We start from the raw sequence: 18,896 nt of genomic DNA on the forward strand, positions 1-18,896 counted from the left end.
TCTCCTACAAAAGAAGACATTCAATGATTTCCGCATATTGGTATTTGGAACTGTGCACTCTCCGAATCATTTTTTTTTTTGTCCTATGTGACAAAAAATTGTAAAAAAAAGTTTTGTTTTGTTTGACAAATGTTACCTTTGTAACTTGGTACAGAATCTACAAAATGTTTTAGCTAATCCAGTGTATATTAATACCTCACTTTGGATGCTACTTTGGCATTTTATGGGAACTGCAATGGTCATGTAAAGTGAAGCCTCGTACACATGATCAGATTTTCCACAGACAAATCCTCTGACTTTTGTCTGAAGGCGTGTGCCTGGATTTTGTCTTGCATACAAAAAGAAAAGGAATTGTCGGCCAACAAACTTGAATGTACTGACATACTATATGGTTTTTCAGCTCTTTAGCACCACCCTTTGGGCTCCTTCTGCCAATTTCATGCTAGTAAAAGTTTGGTGTGTGTTGATTCGTGCTTTTCATTTTGCAACATGTCAACCAGACATGTTGCGGAATCAGAGGAGATAACGTGTTATTTATTATTGGCCTTAGAGTTATTGCTTTGACCCAAGTCCAGTCCAGGAACAGGAGGAGTTCTTGGACCAAAATTATGTCATATGCCTTTGCTGCAGGAGCTTCAGGAGAATAATCTAGATGTTTTTCGGAATTATCTCTGGATGACGGACCCTTGATTTCACCAACTCTAGGCATTGTTGACCCCCTATATTAAGAAGCAGGACACATGCATGAGGCTTTTATTTTATTTTTTTGGTTGAATAATAATTATTTGATTTTCTATATTTTTGGATGCATAGAATGCACTTTTTGGTTAAGTTCTATTGGCAGATAGCATGTCTAATTTTTAATTTGTTTTCTTTTTTTAATGCACAATAAAAAAAATGTGAAGAATAATACTTGGCTATGTGTTTTACTTGAATTGACAGTTTGGGAGTAGGCAGTTACAATGTAAAATTAACACCAACATAGTTGTACCTTTGAACTTAAAAACTACGTGATAATGGTGTTGTGTTAACTTGCCCAAAAAAAAAAGCATAATAATCTTCATATCACTAGGAAAAAAAAGCATTTGAAAATGTGTTTGCAATAACTCCATCAGTATCACCAGCAAAGCAGCTTCACTATCATTCCATTAAAGAAGAGAATGTGCGCTGCATTTCGAGATTTCATAATTTGCCACGTCATGAATGGTAATTCTCCATTACGAACGCTAATTTACAAGACTGACTGCTTCTGGCTCGTCCTTGCTTCCGAGCATTGCTCGTTTGTACTTTGCACTTTTGTCCAACGGACTTGTGTACACATGCTTGTAAAATCAGAAAACAGTCATTTGTCCGTGGAAAATTTTACAACCTGCTATCCAACATTTTTCCGCAAAAAATCCAACAACAATTATCCGATGGAGCGTACAAACGGTTAGATTTTCCGCCAACAGCCTGTCATCACACATTTCTCGTAGGGAGATCTGATTCACGGGGGGGTGTGTGTTCTGCGACCCCCACCTCAAAGCACCTTGCCGCTATGTTGATGGGGACAAGGACCTCTTGCCAACAACCCTGGCCGGTGGTTGTCCAGGTCTGCGGGCAAGGAACTTATCAGAATCTGGAAGCCCCCTTTAACATGGGGCCCCCAGATCCAGCCCCCCCATGTGAATTGGTATCAGGTACATCGTATCCCTACCCGTTCACCAAAAAAGCAGTGAAATGTAGAAAAAAAAAAACAAGAGCCGGTTTTTGAGAAAAGTCCTGTATAAAAAAAAATAGCTATGTCTTCTCCCCAAGCAGTCTTCTCCCGCCACAGTCTCTCCTGGTGCCTTCTTCTGCCACGTCTCTCCCGGAGCTGTCTTCTCCCGCACCTCTGTCTTCTTCCTCGCAACGGTTACCCTCTGAAAACAAAAAAAACACTCTTCTCCTGATGGTGTTATCCACCGTTGTGACATCCCTCGCTGTCTGAAATCTCTTATGTAGCCATGGGGCATGGCCATTTGACATCACGGAGAGCCCCCCCCCCCTTGTGACATCATAAGGCTACATAAGAGATGTCAGGCAACGGGGACATCACAACGAAGGAAGACAGGAGAAGAGGGTCTTTTTTTATTTTCAGCAGGTAACCGGCGGCGAGAAAGAAGAAAGCAGAGCGTGGGAGAAGACCGCTCCAGGAGAGATGGTGGCGGGAGAAGAAGGCAGCATGGGGAGAAGACAGTTATTTTTTTTAATAAAGAACATGTCAAAAACCTGCCCTTTTTTATTCTTACAATTTCACTGCATTTTTGGTGAATGGATAAGGGTATGAAGTCCCTGATACCCATTTACATGGGGGGTCTGATCTGGGGGCCCCCTTGTTAAAGGGGGCTTCCAGATTCAGATAAGCCCCTGCCCACAGACCCTGACAACCACTGGCTAGGGTTGTCGGAAAGAGGCCCTTGTCCCCATCATCACCAGGGCAAGATGCCTTGTGGTGGGGGGCGCAGAGCCCCCCCGCCCCAAAGCACCCATCACCCCATGTTAAGGGCATGCCGTCTGGTATGGTTCAGAAGGGGGGTGCTCATTTGTCCCCTTCCTTTCCTGACCTGCTGGGCTGCATGCTCGGATAAGGGTCTGGTATGGATTTTGGGGGGACCTCACGCCATTTCAAAAAATCCATACCAGACTGAAGGGCCTGGCATAGACTGGGGGGCACCCCACGCTGTCTTTTTTGTGAATTTTAGCTGCAATTTTTTCTTTTACATTTAGCTGTCAGTGGGGAAGCCCGCTGATGGCTGATGACTCATCTACTGCTGAGGACGCGGAGGCAGGGTTCCCGACCTGCTCCTTATTAACCAGCTATTTACAGTGAATATAAAAAAAGACATCATGGTAAAAACGCACTACTAGCATTTTGGATGCGGGTCCATTGACATCTGTTACATGCAAAATGCTGCATTTTGCAGAAAAGATTTCCCCGACCCTTTCCAAAAACACAGAGGCGCAAAAAAGCCTGTGAACATGTTCCATAGGAACCCATGTTTAAAAAAAGTTCCCTGCATTTCTGCAAAATACATAAAGCATCAAAAACCGCATTAGTGTGAATAACCAAGGTGCCTATACATGGATAAAAACTTGGCTGGGTCTTGCTGAACTGGCTGAAGTTCGTATGTATGGCTAGCTTAACAATAAAGCCAAAACTATCATTTTTATTATTTAGTGCGTGGGTGTCTGTCTGTGTCTCTGTTATGTAGATTTCCCTTCGTTTCCTCTCAGGACAAGATTTAACAAGTGAATGAAATTATCTGATAATTAAATTGATAGTAATAAAAACCCTATCCAATCTGACTAATGAATGTATAGAAATAGATTAGCTAATCAATTTGTCGCTCAATGTAAATCCACAAGGTTATTATCCATTAAACCCTTGTAACCCCTCTTTATACCAGACAATACAAATCAGTTTAAGTGCTAACCTATGGTATAATTTTACCTACCATAACCTCTAACCTATAAACCTAACTGTATTCTGTATTTGATACAGGCTTAAGCCAGGTACACACTTATAGTTTTTTTGTTTTCGTTCAACCCCACGGGTTGAACCAAAAAGACCTCACTTCCACCATGCAAGGTTATTTCAGCGATCTCCGCTGCTGAGCCATTGTGTCCTGACAGGGGGCATTCCCCCCAGCAGAACACTCCGATCAGCCCTCTCTGCCATTGGCTGAGAGCGCCAATCAGGAGTCGTGAGATGCTGGTTTTCCAGCATGCACGTCCGACAGAAGCATGGCCGAATGTTGGCTGTTTTCTTTAACCACCCAATGTCTCCTGACCTTCAGCCCTTGTGTACAGGGCTTTTTTCTGACATTTTTACTTCACCTATCAGGTAAAAAGGTAAACAAGCAAAGACTACATTTAAATGCATGTATGGCATGTGGTTGCAACACGCCCTTGCTTGAAGTGTGACAGGAAGCAACAATTTTTGACTCGGATGCAAAGCATTGTGACTCTGGCATGTACTGTAAACACCCAAGTGCCTGGCTTTGAACACCAAAAAGCTCAGAGCTGAACTCTTTTAAGTTCGTTCATTGCAGAGGAGATGATGGCTCAGGGTTATGTTAAAGTATTAGGGTAAAGTAAAGTGTTAAAGCCTAATTCTATTTTCTTCTTTTACTAGCAGCCTACCAATTCTGAAAAATAAAGCTCTTACTGCAATACTCATCTTGTATTTATCCCTGTCCCCTGCAAAAACAACATTCAACCACCGGTCCTGGGTTCGAGGTAGAATGATGCCCAAAACATTAAAGAATTCCAGGTATGGATATTTTTACACAGTTACACTGGTGCAACGAGGAGCAATGTACTATGCCATACCTGTGGAATCCCTCTCGAAGCTGGAAGTCACTGTACTAGACACTGCTATTACAGTGATCTTCAATAGCTTCCAGGTCCCCTGCCAAGTGGTTGTCCTGCTGCATTCTGAAAGCAGGAGGTTGACTGGTGGGCATGGGTGCCATTCAGAGATTACTTTGCTTACTTTGCATTTCCTCAGAATGAGTTGCGTGCAGTACTGTCCTCTGAATATGATATGCAGTCTAATTTTTGCCATAGCCTTAAATCAAAGCCCCAGTATATACAGTGCCCTGAGCGGCTGCATGCCCTTCTTTAAGTGGACAGTCGGGGGGTGGTTAAACCATGGCTCAACCTTTTGCTTTTGTTGCCCTCTGGATGCCTGTGTGAGCGAGTCTTAGGTGTCAGTGTATTTAGATAACATTAAAAAAAGAAGCAAAAATATGCATTATTGTTTCTTGGCCCTACTAGAGGTACAAACAACAAATAATATACATATGTGGTAGCACCACAAATGTCAGGAGTAGGAGAATTTATTTCAGGGTTTTTTGGTGGTAGGTCATGTCGTGGGGATGGCAAGAAATATACAGCTACAGTTAATAAAAATTATAATATTTTTTTCCTATTTTGGGCCAAATTTCAATTGACAATAAAAAACAAAAAAAGAGATATTCCTTTGCTGCCAATTGGCACAAAATGAAGGCATAATTTATCCTTTAAAAATAAGATATAATTCACCTGGATACACTAAGTAGTTGCAATGATGTGTACAGTTTTACCAAAGCTGCACTCGGTCGTTAATTTTTTTTTGTTTGCTTAGCTTTTTTCAGGAAGGGGTTAAATTGGCCACATATGCTAGAGTTCGTGTAACTTCTGTATAGATTCCTTAAGCCCTGGTTCACACTGGAGTGTTTTGACATGCAATTTGACATGTCTAATCAGCAGCAATTGCCGTCAATGGCACCGTCTTAATCGGTGCGACGATGCATCTACGGAGCTGCACCGATTTAATAAAAAGTTGCTTCTGTACTAATTTTTGCAATTTTAGGATGTGATTTACATTAATATCTGTGCAGAAATCCGCACAGATGTCTTTGAAATCGCGGCAGACATGCGTGAGTGAACTCGCATGGCTTCATTCATTACCGCAGCTCAGTGTGAACTTGGGCTCACACAGGAGCATTTTACTGTGTGATTTGACATGTCAAATCGGCGGCAATTGCCTTCAATAGGACCGTCCTAATCAGTGCAACGCCGCATCTGCATTTCTTGCAGACCTGTGCTGTAATCCAGTAACACTTGTTTGTGTAGGAGCTTCCTGTTATGAAGACTGGTCACTGCTGCGATCTCTCCTTCTGCAGGGTGACTGGTCTTGTATCCGCCCCTTCCCATAGTGCCTAAACCTGCTGGGTCCCTCTAGTAGCATTGCTCACTGTGCAGGCTGTGTGCAGTGCAGTGATGACATACTTGCTATTTTGCACTTTAACATCTAGATTTACAAAGACATTTGGTGCACACAAAGTGGAATTATATTCCATTTGGCCATTGAGGAAAATATGTTAATAAATGTTTTTGTTCCCAGAGCTCAGCTTTAATAATTCGTTCAAAAGTTATCGTTCAATGTAAAAAAAAGTTGGCTTTGATCATCCATGCTGCATTTAGCATTTCAATGTAAACAATTTACTAAAAGGATGTTTATTGCAATGCAGAATTTTTTATTTTTTTTATAAAAAAAAAAAACACTTTTATTTTAAATACTTCATTATCTGTATAGTCAGAATTAGATGTATCAAAAACGAAACAGTTCATTCAGGTAACATCCAGTCCACGATTATAAAATAAGTTCTTTGCTATGACTAGCTTAATTTCCTTATTCATTAGGTCTGATATTTTTATAGAAGAAATAGAAATAATGGTATAAGTTTCAACAAAGTTTCTAGGACATATCTGCTGCGTTCAGCTCCTCACCCCCCGCTGCCACTCCCACCCGCAATCATCGGCTGTCAAAATACAGCCAAGATTGCTATGTAATACACAGCAGGAGCTCCTGTCAAAATGCAAATGACACTTGCGGATAGTCTTCCAGGGTCAATGAATAAATACAATATAACATTGTATTGCTTCATTGTATTTACTATTTCATTCATATGTCAATCTAAGCTGTGGATTTTGCATATGATATCAGTTAATCTTTTCGCTACCAGAGCTAATTTCAAATTTTTTTGCATACATGTTAAAGTGGATGGTAGCTGCAGGTTTTTTATGTCACACAATATTTGCACAACTGTTTATCAAGTCTGGATTTTTACTAAAAATAATTCTAATGCATACAAACAAAATAAGATCTGTTTTTTTTATTTTTTTTTGTATGAAATAACAGATTGGGTTCTGTAGAATAAATAGGTACCAAATATCTGAGGCCAGAAAACTGCATGTGCCTGAAAAATTGGGGTACTTAAAATTATCAGCAAGCAACACTTGTGCACCGTACAAGTGCATTTGCATTCACTTTTTATGTTTAAAATGTGTAACTTTTGTTTCCACTTTGGAACTTTATTGCTATCACAAAGGGGCCAAAAAGCCCTCATGTGATGGCATTGGGCAAGTGACAGGTACTCTTTATAGGGACATCAGGGTTATATTAGTCCCCTAATGTCTCTCCATTTGATTGAGCATAGACTGTGCTTGAGCTGCTGTTTAACCAGCATTGCTGTTGACATTTTTCTAGCGCCGAACCCGCAAGTGCTAGACACTTCAAGTCTCATATTGCAGTAATGTTGGGAAATGGATGAATCTTGATGTCCTCCTGCTTGCCATCCTGACTAGGGATGAGCCGAACACCCCCCGGTTCGGTTCGCACCAGAACTTGCGAACGACCCCCGCGTTCGGTACGAACGTTAGAACCCCATTGAAGTCTATGGGACTCGAACGTTCGAAATGGAAAGTGCTAATTTTAACGGCTAATATGGAAGGTAGTGTCCTAAAAAGGGTTTGGGGACCTGCCTCCTGCCTCAGGGGACATGGGTCACTGCAAAAAAAAGTTTTAAAAACTGCCGTTTTGGCGGGAGCACTGATTTTAATGACGATTAAAGTGAAAAAAAAAAAGTGAAATATTCCTTTAAATATGGTGCCTGGGGGGTGTCTGTAGTATGCCTGTGAAGTGCCACGTGTTTCCCGTGTTTAAAACAGTCCCTGCACAAAATGACATTAAACGGAAATAACACCATTTAAAACTGCTTGCGGTTTTAATGTTATATCTGGTTCCTGCAATATGGTTGAAAATCATTGAGAAACATGGCATGGGTAGCCCTCCCTGCCCATTACCAGCCTATTTGGGTCTTGTACGCATATTAAGGGGAACCCCGTACCCATATTAAAAAAAGGAAATGCGTGTGGCCCCCAGGCCCTATATACTCAGAACAGCAGTATACAGGCGGTGCAAACAAGACAGGGACTGTGTAGGTTTGTTGTGTTAAGTTGAATCTGTTTGTCATTTTCAACCGGTACATTTTTAAAGTGTAGCTCCAGTCAAAAAAACTATTTTTAAGCTTTTTGGAAAACATAGGGAAGGGTTATCACCCCTGTATAATTTGTTTTGTCGTCCATCTTTTTTCATCTCACTTGCTGCTGTCTCCTTGCGTTTGCAAGTAGGAGATGTTTGTAAGTTGGATGTTTGAAAGTAGGGGCCTGCCCTATATTATAGCGGTATGTACTGGGTACAGAGCACGCAGACAGCACGCACTATCTCCTAACACTACTGACTGCAAGCTCTATTATTAACCACTTGTTAGCCCAATGTTTGCATAAAGTGAAAGATGAAGTTATGCTGAGTAAATAGATATCAAACATGTCACTCTTCAAAATTGCACATGCCCGTGGAATGGCGCCAAACGTCGCTACTTAAAAAATCCCCATAGGCGACGCTTTACATTTTTTTTTACTGGTTACATGTTTTGAGTTGCAGAGGAGGTCTAGGACTAGAATTATTGCTCTCGCTCTAACATTCTCGGCGATACCTCACATGTGTGGCACATGCGAGCACATGGGGACATGGGCGCTTTAATTTTTATTTTATTTTTTTATTGTTCATTTTTCTTTATTTATTTTAGTTTGACATTTTTTGTCCCCAAAAATATATTTTTGATCACTTTTATTCCTATTACAAGAAATGTAAACATCCCTTGTAATAGGAATATGGGGTGACAGGTCCTCTTTACAGTGAAATCTGGGGGGTCAATATGACCCCACATCTCACCTCTAGGCTGGGAAGCCTGAAATAAAAAATAAAAAAAAGATTCTGGCTTTGATCGTACTGGCGAGTTGATAGAAGCACCGGAGGGCGGTGAGGGGTGGGGGGCGTCTATGGCTGGGTATTTCAGGGTATCACCGAGTATGGCTGGGTATCTCTGAGTATGGCTGGGTATGGCAATTTATGGCAGGGTATTACAGAGTATTGGCGGGGTATTGGCGGGGTACTACAGAGTAATAGCAGGGTACTGCAGAGTATTGGGGGGTACTACAGAGTAATGGCAGGGTACTGCAGAGTATTGGGGGTACTGCAGAGTAATGGGGGTTACTGCAGAGTAATGGGGGTTACTGCAGAGTAATGGCGGGGTACTGCAGAGTAATGGCGGGGTACTGCAGAGTAATGGCGGGGTACTGCAGAGTAATGGCGGGGTACTGCAGAGTAATGGCGGGGTACTGCAGAGTAATGGCAGGGTACTGCAGAGTATGCACTGGTATTGCAGAGTATTGGCAGGGAATTGAGGGGTTAAATTCGGTGAGCAGCGATGTGGGCACTGCAGATGCAGCCCACATCGCTGCTGACACCGATCTCTTTCCCCTCCGCTGTACCGATCGGTACAGAGAGGGGAGGGAGGAACCGGCGTCATAACATGACGCCGGTTTGTTTCCAAGTGATCACTCCGTCATTTGACGGAGCAATCACGTGGTAAACGGCCGCTATGAGCGGCCGTTTACCGTGATCCGTGATGCGCTGGGTCCTGTGGACCCGGCGGTCACGGATGCTCTCGAGTGCGCGCACCTCGGAGCACGTGAGAGCAGAATTCTGGGAGTCCGTTAATTAATGGCCTCTCAGAGTTAAACAACCGCCCTGAAGCCGTTAATCGGCAATGGGCAGTTAAGTGGTTAAAGCTAGATCACTAGCTATATAGGTGAGGTGAATATAGTGGTGTATACTGCAGTCAGGGCACAGACAACAACCACTACACAGCAGCAAGATAGGAAATCAGCCAAAATCGATTGGTGTGTACTGTGTTGAAGGTACACAGAACACCCACTGCTTCAGATGCTAAGTAACACACTACAGGAGGCCGCCTCAAAGGCGGCCTTATATAGTGTGGGGCGTGCACTACACAGCCTGAGCTATGATTGGCCACAGGCAGGATGCCTGTGGCCAATCATGGCTCTCCTCGCTGCCGGCGCTGCGATTGGCCAAGCATGCGGGGTCACAGTGCATGCTTGGCCAATCATGGGGCAGCAATGCACTGCGCCACCGCAGAGTATTGTGGTCCGCGCGCGCGTCACTCGAATTTTGACACGAACGGCCCAAACGTTCGGAATTCGCCGAACGGCAGAACAGCCAATGTTCGAGTCGAACGTACGTTCGACTCGAACACGAAGCTCATCCCTAATCCTGACGACATTTATTGTGGTCCCAGGCTCTCTGAAGGGAAGCCACTCAGATCAGTTTTACTAAATAGCCTTGTGCCTGCTTAAAAAATAAGCTCTCGCAGCCGTGAGCTTGTTTCGAGCCACTCAAAGCCAGGACGTATGGAAAACATACTGTGTAGCAAAATCCTTAAAGAATTCTTACAGGCAAAAAAAAAAAAACATAATCCCTTTATTAACCCTAATTAAAGCCTTCCTCGCCTTAGCAGATATTTTCCATATTTATCTGTCATTCATTTTTATATTTTTTCTATTCATTCGTTTTTTCAGTGTTGTATAATAAAAGTGCAAAATTGAAAAAAAAAAAACCAAGAAAGCTTACTTTGCCCCTATCAAGAAACAACAACAAAACAAAAAAAAAAAGTTTGTAATTTGTTATCTTAAGTAATGACAAAGCAATCACTGGTGCAATTGCTCTGGTCCATAGGGGCTCTAAAGGTATGAAAGTTTAAGTGGTAATGGTATATTAATATGACACTCACCTGTAAGCAAGTTGAAATTGCAGCGCGTCCACTGGTCATTGTCGATACTATAGGAATCTATATGCCGCACCAAAATCCTGTCATTATTGTAATCTAAATCATTTCCTCCCATGACATAAAGCTTTCTTTGGACTGCTGCCATTGCATGGTAAACTCTTCTCTGCAGCATAGGACTGCGACTAATCCACTTATTCTGCAGAGAAAAAAAGTACTGAGATGCTTTATAAACTGTTTATTCAAATACAATTAACCTATACAGTTTTACGTAAACATGTTACATGTAATAACAATGTAAAATTATGTAATGTACCTTCTTATTAATGGAAAGGAAAGGTAGGTTCATGTTATCAGGAATAATGCAATTTCACATATTAATATATTATAAATAGTTGCTCCCCTAGGTTATTGACGAAAGGCAAATCCACTTTGCACTTGAAATTGCAGTGAAAGTGCACTTGGAAGTAAAGTCGCTGTAGATCTGAGGGGGACATGCAAGGAAAAAAAAAATCATTTTAGCTTGCACATGATTGGATGATAACATCAGCAGAGCTTCCCTTCACTTCAGATCTACCCCTCAGATTTACAGCGACTGCACTCCCAAGTGCAATTTCAAGTGCACTTTACACTTATAGTGCAAAGTGGATTTGCCTTTTGTAAATAACCCCCCGTGCTAAGTGAAATTACTCACTAAAAATGTACTTCTACTTCTAAAAATGCTTTATGCCTGGCTGTTATGTTAACCCTCTGATTGCTAAACCCTCTGACAGGGAGTAATATGTAGTTTGAGTTCTAACATCAATTGATGCATACATATCCCAAGGTAATTGGCTAAGGAAGTTACTTCACTAGAAAATCCAGTTAGGTACTTCATGAATAAAATACTATACATATTTTACATACAGTGCCTTGAATAAGTATTCATACCCCTTGACATTTTCCACATTTTGTCATGTTACAACCAAACCATAAATGTATTAAACTTTTTCTCCGTTCTCCATGGTCCTTTCATAGAAAAAAAGTTTCTCCCAATCGGCAAGATGGAAGATAAAAAAGAAGGCTCTTCATAGTGTACTTGTAAAAGTAATTTATTTAAAAAAAATCTAAAAACTCCTTTTATAAAAATGGCAACAGCAGGCCAGACAGCAAAAAAATGTGTCAAACAAATGAAAAGACTTCCAGTCACGTCCGTAAACTGGAAGTGACGTCACCAAGCTTCTCCCGACTAGTTGCGTCACAACACACATGACTTCATCAAGGGTGCAGGTGCTGGATGTCGGTGGTGATCTTAAATAGGAATACTAATCATGTAAATGGACAATATGTATATTAAGCAAGAGCAAAGGACTCACTAATAACTGTACATACTCACAAGAAGTGTTATAAAAACAGATCCTGTAGAGCAAAAAAGGAAGAGCAAAAAAGGTAGAGTGAGAGAGGGGAGAGGGGAAAAAAAGAGCAAAAAAGGAAGAGCGAAAAAGGAAGAGTGAGAGGGGGTGAATAAAAAAAAAAAGGAAGAGCGAAAAAGGAAGAGTGATAAATAAAAAATAAATAAATAAAAAGGAAGAGCGAAAAAGGAAGAGCGAGAGAAAAAAAAAAGGAAGAGCGAAAAAGGAAGAGTGAAAAAAGGAAGAGCGAAAAAGGGATAACGAGAGAGGGGAAAAAAAAGGAAGAGCAAAAAGGAAGCGCAATAAAAAAAAAAAGCAGTATTATATCAATAATCAGAAATAAAGCAATTTAAATCAAACTCAATGTCAAGGCCTGGGGGGCAAAGGATTGCATTTCAAATACTCATTGAGATTTGGATTTGCTAAGAGAAATAACTTTATTGCTTCCTCTCCAGTGGGGCTTACATTTTTCAATACCCCAAAAAGAGAGGGAACTGAGATCCTTACCATGAACTTCTGAAAAATTTTGAGAAACACTATGTTTAAGGTAACCTGACTTAATATTTTGAACATGTTCCCCAAGTCTTTTCCAGAGGGGTCTCTTGGATCTGCACACGTACTGGAGATTACATGAACATTCTAGTACACAGACTACACCCTCTGTTAGCAACACTTGGGGAGTACTTAGCCCCCATTGCTACCGCTTGTATTTGTCTATATTAATTATGGTCATACCAAAAGTAATTGTGACTAAGGCTATATTCTAGACACTCCAACGGGTATTTTCTTTGGTTACACTACAAATTGCTGTATTTCCTAAGGGTCCATCTAGCAGCTGATAATACATCTTGATGGCTAATATTAGTATACAGTGAAGTGATGTCAGCTGTAACTAAATAAGTGTAATTTCCTCAAGTATTTGGATCAGATGTTTCATATCTTTCATATAGGCTTTTGTTTCCTTTACCACTGGTTGTATAAAAAAAATCAAGGTATTCTCCAAAAATCCAAAAATTGAAAGAGTATGGCACAACTGCAAACCTACCAAGACATGGCCGTCCACCTAAACTGGCAGGCCGGGCAAGGAGAGCATTAATCAGAGATGCAGCCAAGAGGCCCATGGTAACTCTGGAGGAGCTGCAGATATCCACAGCTCAGGTCGGAAAATCTGTCCACAGGGCAACTATTAGTCGTGCACTCCACAAATTTGTGTGGAAATAAAAAAAGGCATTGTTGAACTAAAGCCATAAGAAGTCCCGTTTGAGAGAAGCCGTGGGGGGATGCAGCAAATGTGGAAGAAGGTGCTCTGGTCAGATGAGACCAAAATGTAACTTTTTGGCCTAAAAGCAAAACGCTATGTGTGGCGGGAAACTAACACTGCACATCACCCTGAACACACCATCCCCACTGTGAAACATGGAGGTGGCAGCATCATGTTGTGGGGATACTTTTCTTCAGCAGGGACAGGGAAGCTGGTCAGAGTTGATGGGAAGATGGCTGGAGCCAAATACAGGGCAATCTTAGAAGAAAACCTGTTATGCTGCGTACACATGAGCGGAATGTCTGACAGAAAAAGTCAGACAGAAGCTTTTCATTGTATATTCCGATCGTGTGTATGCCTCATCTGACGGACCTAGAAATAGAACATGTTTTAAATATTTCCGATGGAACCAATTCCTATAGGGAAAACCGCTCATCTGTATGCTGTTCCCACGGACCAAAACCGACACATGCTCTGAAGCAAGTACGAGACGAAGGCTATTGGCTACTGGCTATTGAACTTCCTCTTTCTAGTCCTCTCGTACGTGTTGTACGTCACCGCGTTCTTAACGATCGGACTTTGGTGTGATCGCGTGTACGTAGACACTATGTAGACAGTTTCAGCGGAACTCTGTCGGAAAATCCTTCAGAGTTTATTCCGACTGGAAAACCGGACTTGTGTACACGGCATTAGAGTCTGCAAAAGACTTGAGACTGGGGCAGAGGTTCACTTTCCAGCAGGACAACAACCTTAAACATACAGCCAGAACTACAATGGAATGGTTTAGATCAAAGCATATTCATGTGTTAGAATGGCTCAGTCAAAGTTCAGACCTCAATCCAATTGAAAATTACTGTTCACAGATGCTCTCCATCCAATTGGACAGAGCTTGAGCTATTTTGCAAAGAAGGATGGGCCAAAATGTCACTCTTGATGTGCAAAGCTGGTAGAGAGATCCCCAAAAAGACTTGCAGTGAAAGGTGGTTCTACAAAGTATTGACTCAGGGGGACTTAATACAAATGCATGCCACACTTTTTACATATTTATATGAAAAAAAATTTGGAAAACAATTTATGATTTTCCTTCCACTTCACAATTAAGTACCACTTTGTGTTGGTCTATCACATAAAATCTCAATAAAATACATTTACGTTTTTGGTTGTAACATGAGAAAATGTAGAACATTTCAAGAGGTATGAATACTTTTTCAAGGCACTGTATGATTTGAATATGAAACTGAATATGCACTGGTATAGGGAGTATGGGGGCCTCAGCCAATCAGTAAATTGCACAGTACTGTCAGTACATGCTTACACTGAGTGAGATAACAGAGATGATCTTATCAGTTTGTTGCTGCTCCTTCATTTTCAAATCACAGGCTGGGGTAGGTCCTGGACCAGGTTGTGTTACTTAACTGCATTGCAGTTAAGCAGAGAGGTCCAGGGATTGGCTGTGCTGCCTTACCAGGGGTGCTTTCATGACAACACTAGCTAAACAAAATTATAAATCATTTTCAGGTTAAACTGTTCACATACATGTGTTGCAGCAGAGTATATTTCTATTTGCCTACAGTTCAGTTTTAAAGTGGCTGTTATCTTCAGACATGAAATATGAACAAAATATATCCCTCTATAATGTGTACTTGTCTCAATTAAGGGTACTAAGTGTCATTTCTGTCTGGTACTTCATTACTCGCTATCATCAGAATCACTTCCAACAAGTTTTCATGACACTAAGAGGAAAAAGGTGACAGGGGAGTGACCTCCATTACCTGTGTGCTGTGTGAAGGGGGGGTGTCCCTTCCCATCAATCAGCTCTCAGAACTCTCCTCACTGAGCTCTGCAGAGTGTAATTTCACCTCTCCGCCCTCTTTTTTCTGAACTTTCAGAAAGCTTTATACATTTTGGACTTTGAATAGATGTAGAGATGAAAGACTGCAGATAAACAGGTACAACCTATGTAGGAGGATTTGTTTCATCTCTGTGTATCACCTGAGGCCTGTCACTTAACTGGGTATATGTAAGGGTTTACAACCACTTAAAGAACTCCAGAAAGGTAAATGTACATCTGCATTCATTAATAAATCAGTAAGGCCCAACTCTGGGAATTAAATAAAATAATTTACTCCTCCTCACACTGCAAGTTAATTGCTTGTTAACTGTAGGTGTAATACTCCTTGCTTAAGGAAAACCTTACCGCTCCCGCTCTGGTCTTGCATTGTACTTGTACTTCTTTGTGCAACAACAGCCCAAAGTGTCTCTTAAAAGAGGCTTCGGGGGACCCATCGCACAGATGGAGGGATCCTGCTAAAGCGAGGAATATGCTAAGTATTTACACATTAGTGTAGATAGCTAAAACCAGCCTCTTCTGCATAGCAGCACTCAAACTGTGAGAAGAAGCCCTGCAAACCTATAAGGCGCTCTGAATGTGCGCATGCTGACAAGGCGTACAAGTGAATTGGAGGAGAAAACAGTTGGGTGAATTCAACAACCCTCTGCTTCTTCAACACTGTCCAGTCAGTGGTGCCTACAATGCAATCCTTAAAGCAGGACTTCACCCAAAAGAAGAAGCTGCATTTGTTTGCACCCTTCCTTCCTCCACTGCCACATTTGACACTTTTTGTTTACAGTGGGTTCTGGCAAACCACATCTGCCTGTACCTACCCTGAATCTCAATGACTATCACTGAGCACTGGGGCATGGCTTTAAGCAAGGCCTGAATTTGACAGGTAACTGATTCCACTTCTGATCAGATTGCAATTTCGTTTGTGTTGGAGACCGCGCTGGACTGACTGAATCAGTCACTGGTCTTGGATGGGTGGTTGTGTTGGCAAGTAGGAAGGAATCCCTGCTGTAGGTTATGGCAAGTCTTAAGTGATGGTAATAAAACCTCTTGGGGTTTGGATTGCTGCCTTTTTGGTGCGGCCTTATGGCCATTTCCACTTGTAGACTTGGTGTTGCCTGGTGTCCAAAATGCGGACTTGAAAGTAGGTTAAAAAAGTATTTATTGGTGTTTGTCAATATTACCAATAAATACCTTTTTAACCTACTTTCAAATCGGCATTCTTTTCTCCTGCTCTTCCCTTCCTACTTTTCCAAGATCAGATTGTTATGACAGATTGCCATGACAATCTGATCAGAAGTCTGATCCCACAAGACTATGGGACCATTTACAAAGGGCAGTGCAGCCTGCGCATGCATAATAGGAAACCCTTAAGTAGGTTTCCCTTACTTATGATGTCGATGACTGGAGCTTTAAGACCTTGTACACACTAGTGTGCTTATGCATATACTTGTGTGAGGGCTGAGTCTTGCCTGCTTGGGATGCACAAGTCGTCTGATCATCTGCATACAGGCATTCCCATCCATGGTAATTGGGACATTGCACAGACACAGCCACTGCTATCATTTTAACATCCGTGTGACTGTACGTGCACAGCCCAAACGCAGACAGTGTGAGTTCAGGGACACGTACCTGCACCGACATGGATGTCAAATTAGGAGCAGTAGTTGTGTCCAAGCAACCGCAGCGCCACATATACAGGGACTGCCTGCATATGAATAAACACCTCTGCATCCCTTGCATGGAAAACATGGCCCTCACATGAGTGTACCCTTAAGTATACACAAGGCTTAATTCTAACAAAGAAAATGGTGTGGCTTTGCTATGTGGCAGGGCTGTGTAGGCTTCTCAGGAATAAATGGCCAGAAATGTAAATACTGTGGCAGGTAAAAAAAATAATAATCTTCCTTATACATGCTTATCTGCATATTTAAACATTTTCCCGGAGTTAAGCTTTATCTTGCAGCAAACCAAGGTCACTAATGCTAAGATGGTCATGATAAAACTTTCTACAAACATAAGCATAAAAATGCTCTATTTCACGAGTACAATGAGCAGAATAGGATTAAAGTATACTGTTTTACATCATTAGTACTCAGCCCCAGACAGAGGGATAAAGATGGCATCTGATTTGCAATGTATTCATATGTCCCCTGATTACGGCATTCTTTTCCTCTGCTGCAATGCCTGCCAGGTGAACCTCAACACAAGCAGAGAGGCACAGGGGTCTGAGCAAGGTCACAGCTAAAACGGCAGTGTTTGAATACTAATCAGTGATGGGGAAGCAGAGGTCATCGCAGCCTGTCTGCTAGCAGGTAGCTCTGTGCTCTGTGGCAGATGGCAGTCATTATTGACTCTCTACAAAGGCCTTGCTTAAAGCCGTGCCCCAGTGCTCAGTGATAGAGTCATTGAGATTCAGAGCGGGTACAGGCAGATGTGGTTTGCCAGAACCCACTGTAAACAATATGCCAGCAGAATGAAAAAAAAAACAGGCTGCGTGCGCAAACATGAAGCAGTCCTCATTTAAAAAAAAATAAAAAATTTCAATTATTAACTGTCTGCACTCAGTAGAGCATGCCATGCAATTAGCAGACACAGCAAGGATATTCCTAGCCGGCTTAAATGTTTCCAAACAGTGAACATAGAAATGTTTTGTAAGAATTACACAGTGTAACAGGAGTTGACAAGTTCAGTTTAGGTGGTGAATGAAGCTAAAGAGATTCAATGAAAGGGGTTAATCATAGCTGTGGTTGACATGTGGGCTTATGTAATGAAATTGTGCAAAAAAAAAAAAGTGATAGTATGTACAGTGCAGTAACCCACAATAACCACATTTCACTTTTCATTAGTCTGAAGTAGTCAGAGCAATGAAAAATGATTAACGGGTTACTATGGGATACCACACTTTGTCCTTCACCTTTTATATCACAATTTTCGTTTATAAATTTATCCAGTTTTAGGTTAGCTTCACAAGCAGACCAAAGCACAAGCACAGTAGGTACCCATGGACAACACTACAGTGAACCCCAACATTGTGGTGCGCTGCATAAAAAAAAATAGATGCAGGTCCAATTTTCTCTGTTTTCATGTGTAAATGTATAGTACGTCCTAATGCAATGAAAGTTAATCCAAAAAATCCTGTATATTAAGGTGCAGTAATGCACAGCAACAGAACACACAGATATGAAGAGAGTCCTACGACACAAAGGTGGAACAACCGACATAATGCGTATCCAGATTTTAAAGAGTGGATACACTTTTACAAATTAAACAGACAGCCTTTAAAGGTCAACAGGAAAGTATGCAGGGTGGGAAAAGCCAGGATGGAGGCTGCCATCACCACTGGGAAAGTCGTAGAAGCAGAGCAGAAGCATCAATCGGAAAAGTGAAAGGGTGGTGGACAATGTGGAGGGTGGAGAAAGCAAGTTGGAAGCATCAGTGGCCTTTGTGAAAATGTGGGGGGTGGGATGAGGCAGGTCAAATGTCTTAATTGCCAATAGGACAGTGTGGAGGGTGAAAAAAAGGTTGGAAGCATCAATGGCCAATGCAAAAAAATGTGGAAGGTGGGAGGAGGCAGGTCAGAAACCTTAATTGCCAATAGAAAAGTATGGAGGGTGGGATGAGGGAGGTCAGAAGCATCAATTGCCAATGGGAAAAGTGTAAAGTGAGAGGAAGCAGGTTAGAATACTCAATGGCCAATAAGAAAGTGTGGAGGGTGGGAGGAGGCAGATGGGAAGTTTCAAGGGCCAAAAACAGAATGTGCAGAAGGAAGCAGGTTCAAAGTATGACAAGGAATATGTCTTTCATTTCTGTACCTCAGGTTTTGAAAATCCCAAGGTATAGTGAAGACAAAAAATAAATAAATGGGCAACCGGAGGTGCCTGTTCTAAGGACCAAGGGGTGCT

At 41.7% G+C, this 18,896-nt stretch overlaps 1 protein-coding gene across 5 annotated transcripts in view; it reads right to left on the bottom strand.

The window, feature by feature from the left end:
- KLHL32 (kelch like family member 32) overlaps nucleotides 1-18,896 on the bottom strand; it is a 291,710-nt gene that overhangs the window by 17,221 nt on the left and 255,593 nt on the right. For 3 of the 5 annotated variants that reach the window (XM_077487215.1, XM_077487214.1, XM_077487212.1), the window contains one exon: nucleotides 10,503-10,713. In XM_077487215.1, coding sequence (XP_077343341.1) covers nucleotides 10,503-10,713 — 211 coding nt within the window. The remainder of the gene's footprint in view (nucleotides 1-10,502; nucleotides 10,714-18,896) is intronic. The other 2 variants (XM_077487216.1, XM_077487213.1) reach the window with 1 other exon arrangement.

This window comes from Lithobates pipiens, unplaced genomic scaffold (genome assembly GCF_037356315.1).
Source record: "Lithobates pipiens isolate NorthernLeopardFrog02 unplaced genomic scaffold, aLitPip1_a1.2 Scaffold_18, whole genome shotgun sequence".
NCBI classification, from domain to species: Eukaryota; Metazoa; Chordata; class Amphibia; order Anura; family Ranidae; genus Lithobates; species Lithobates pipiens.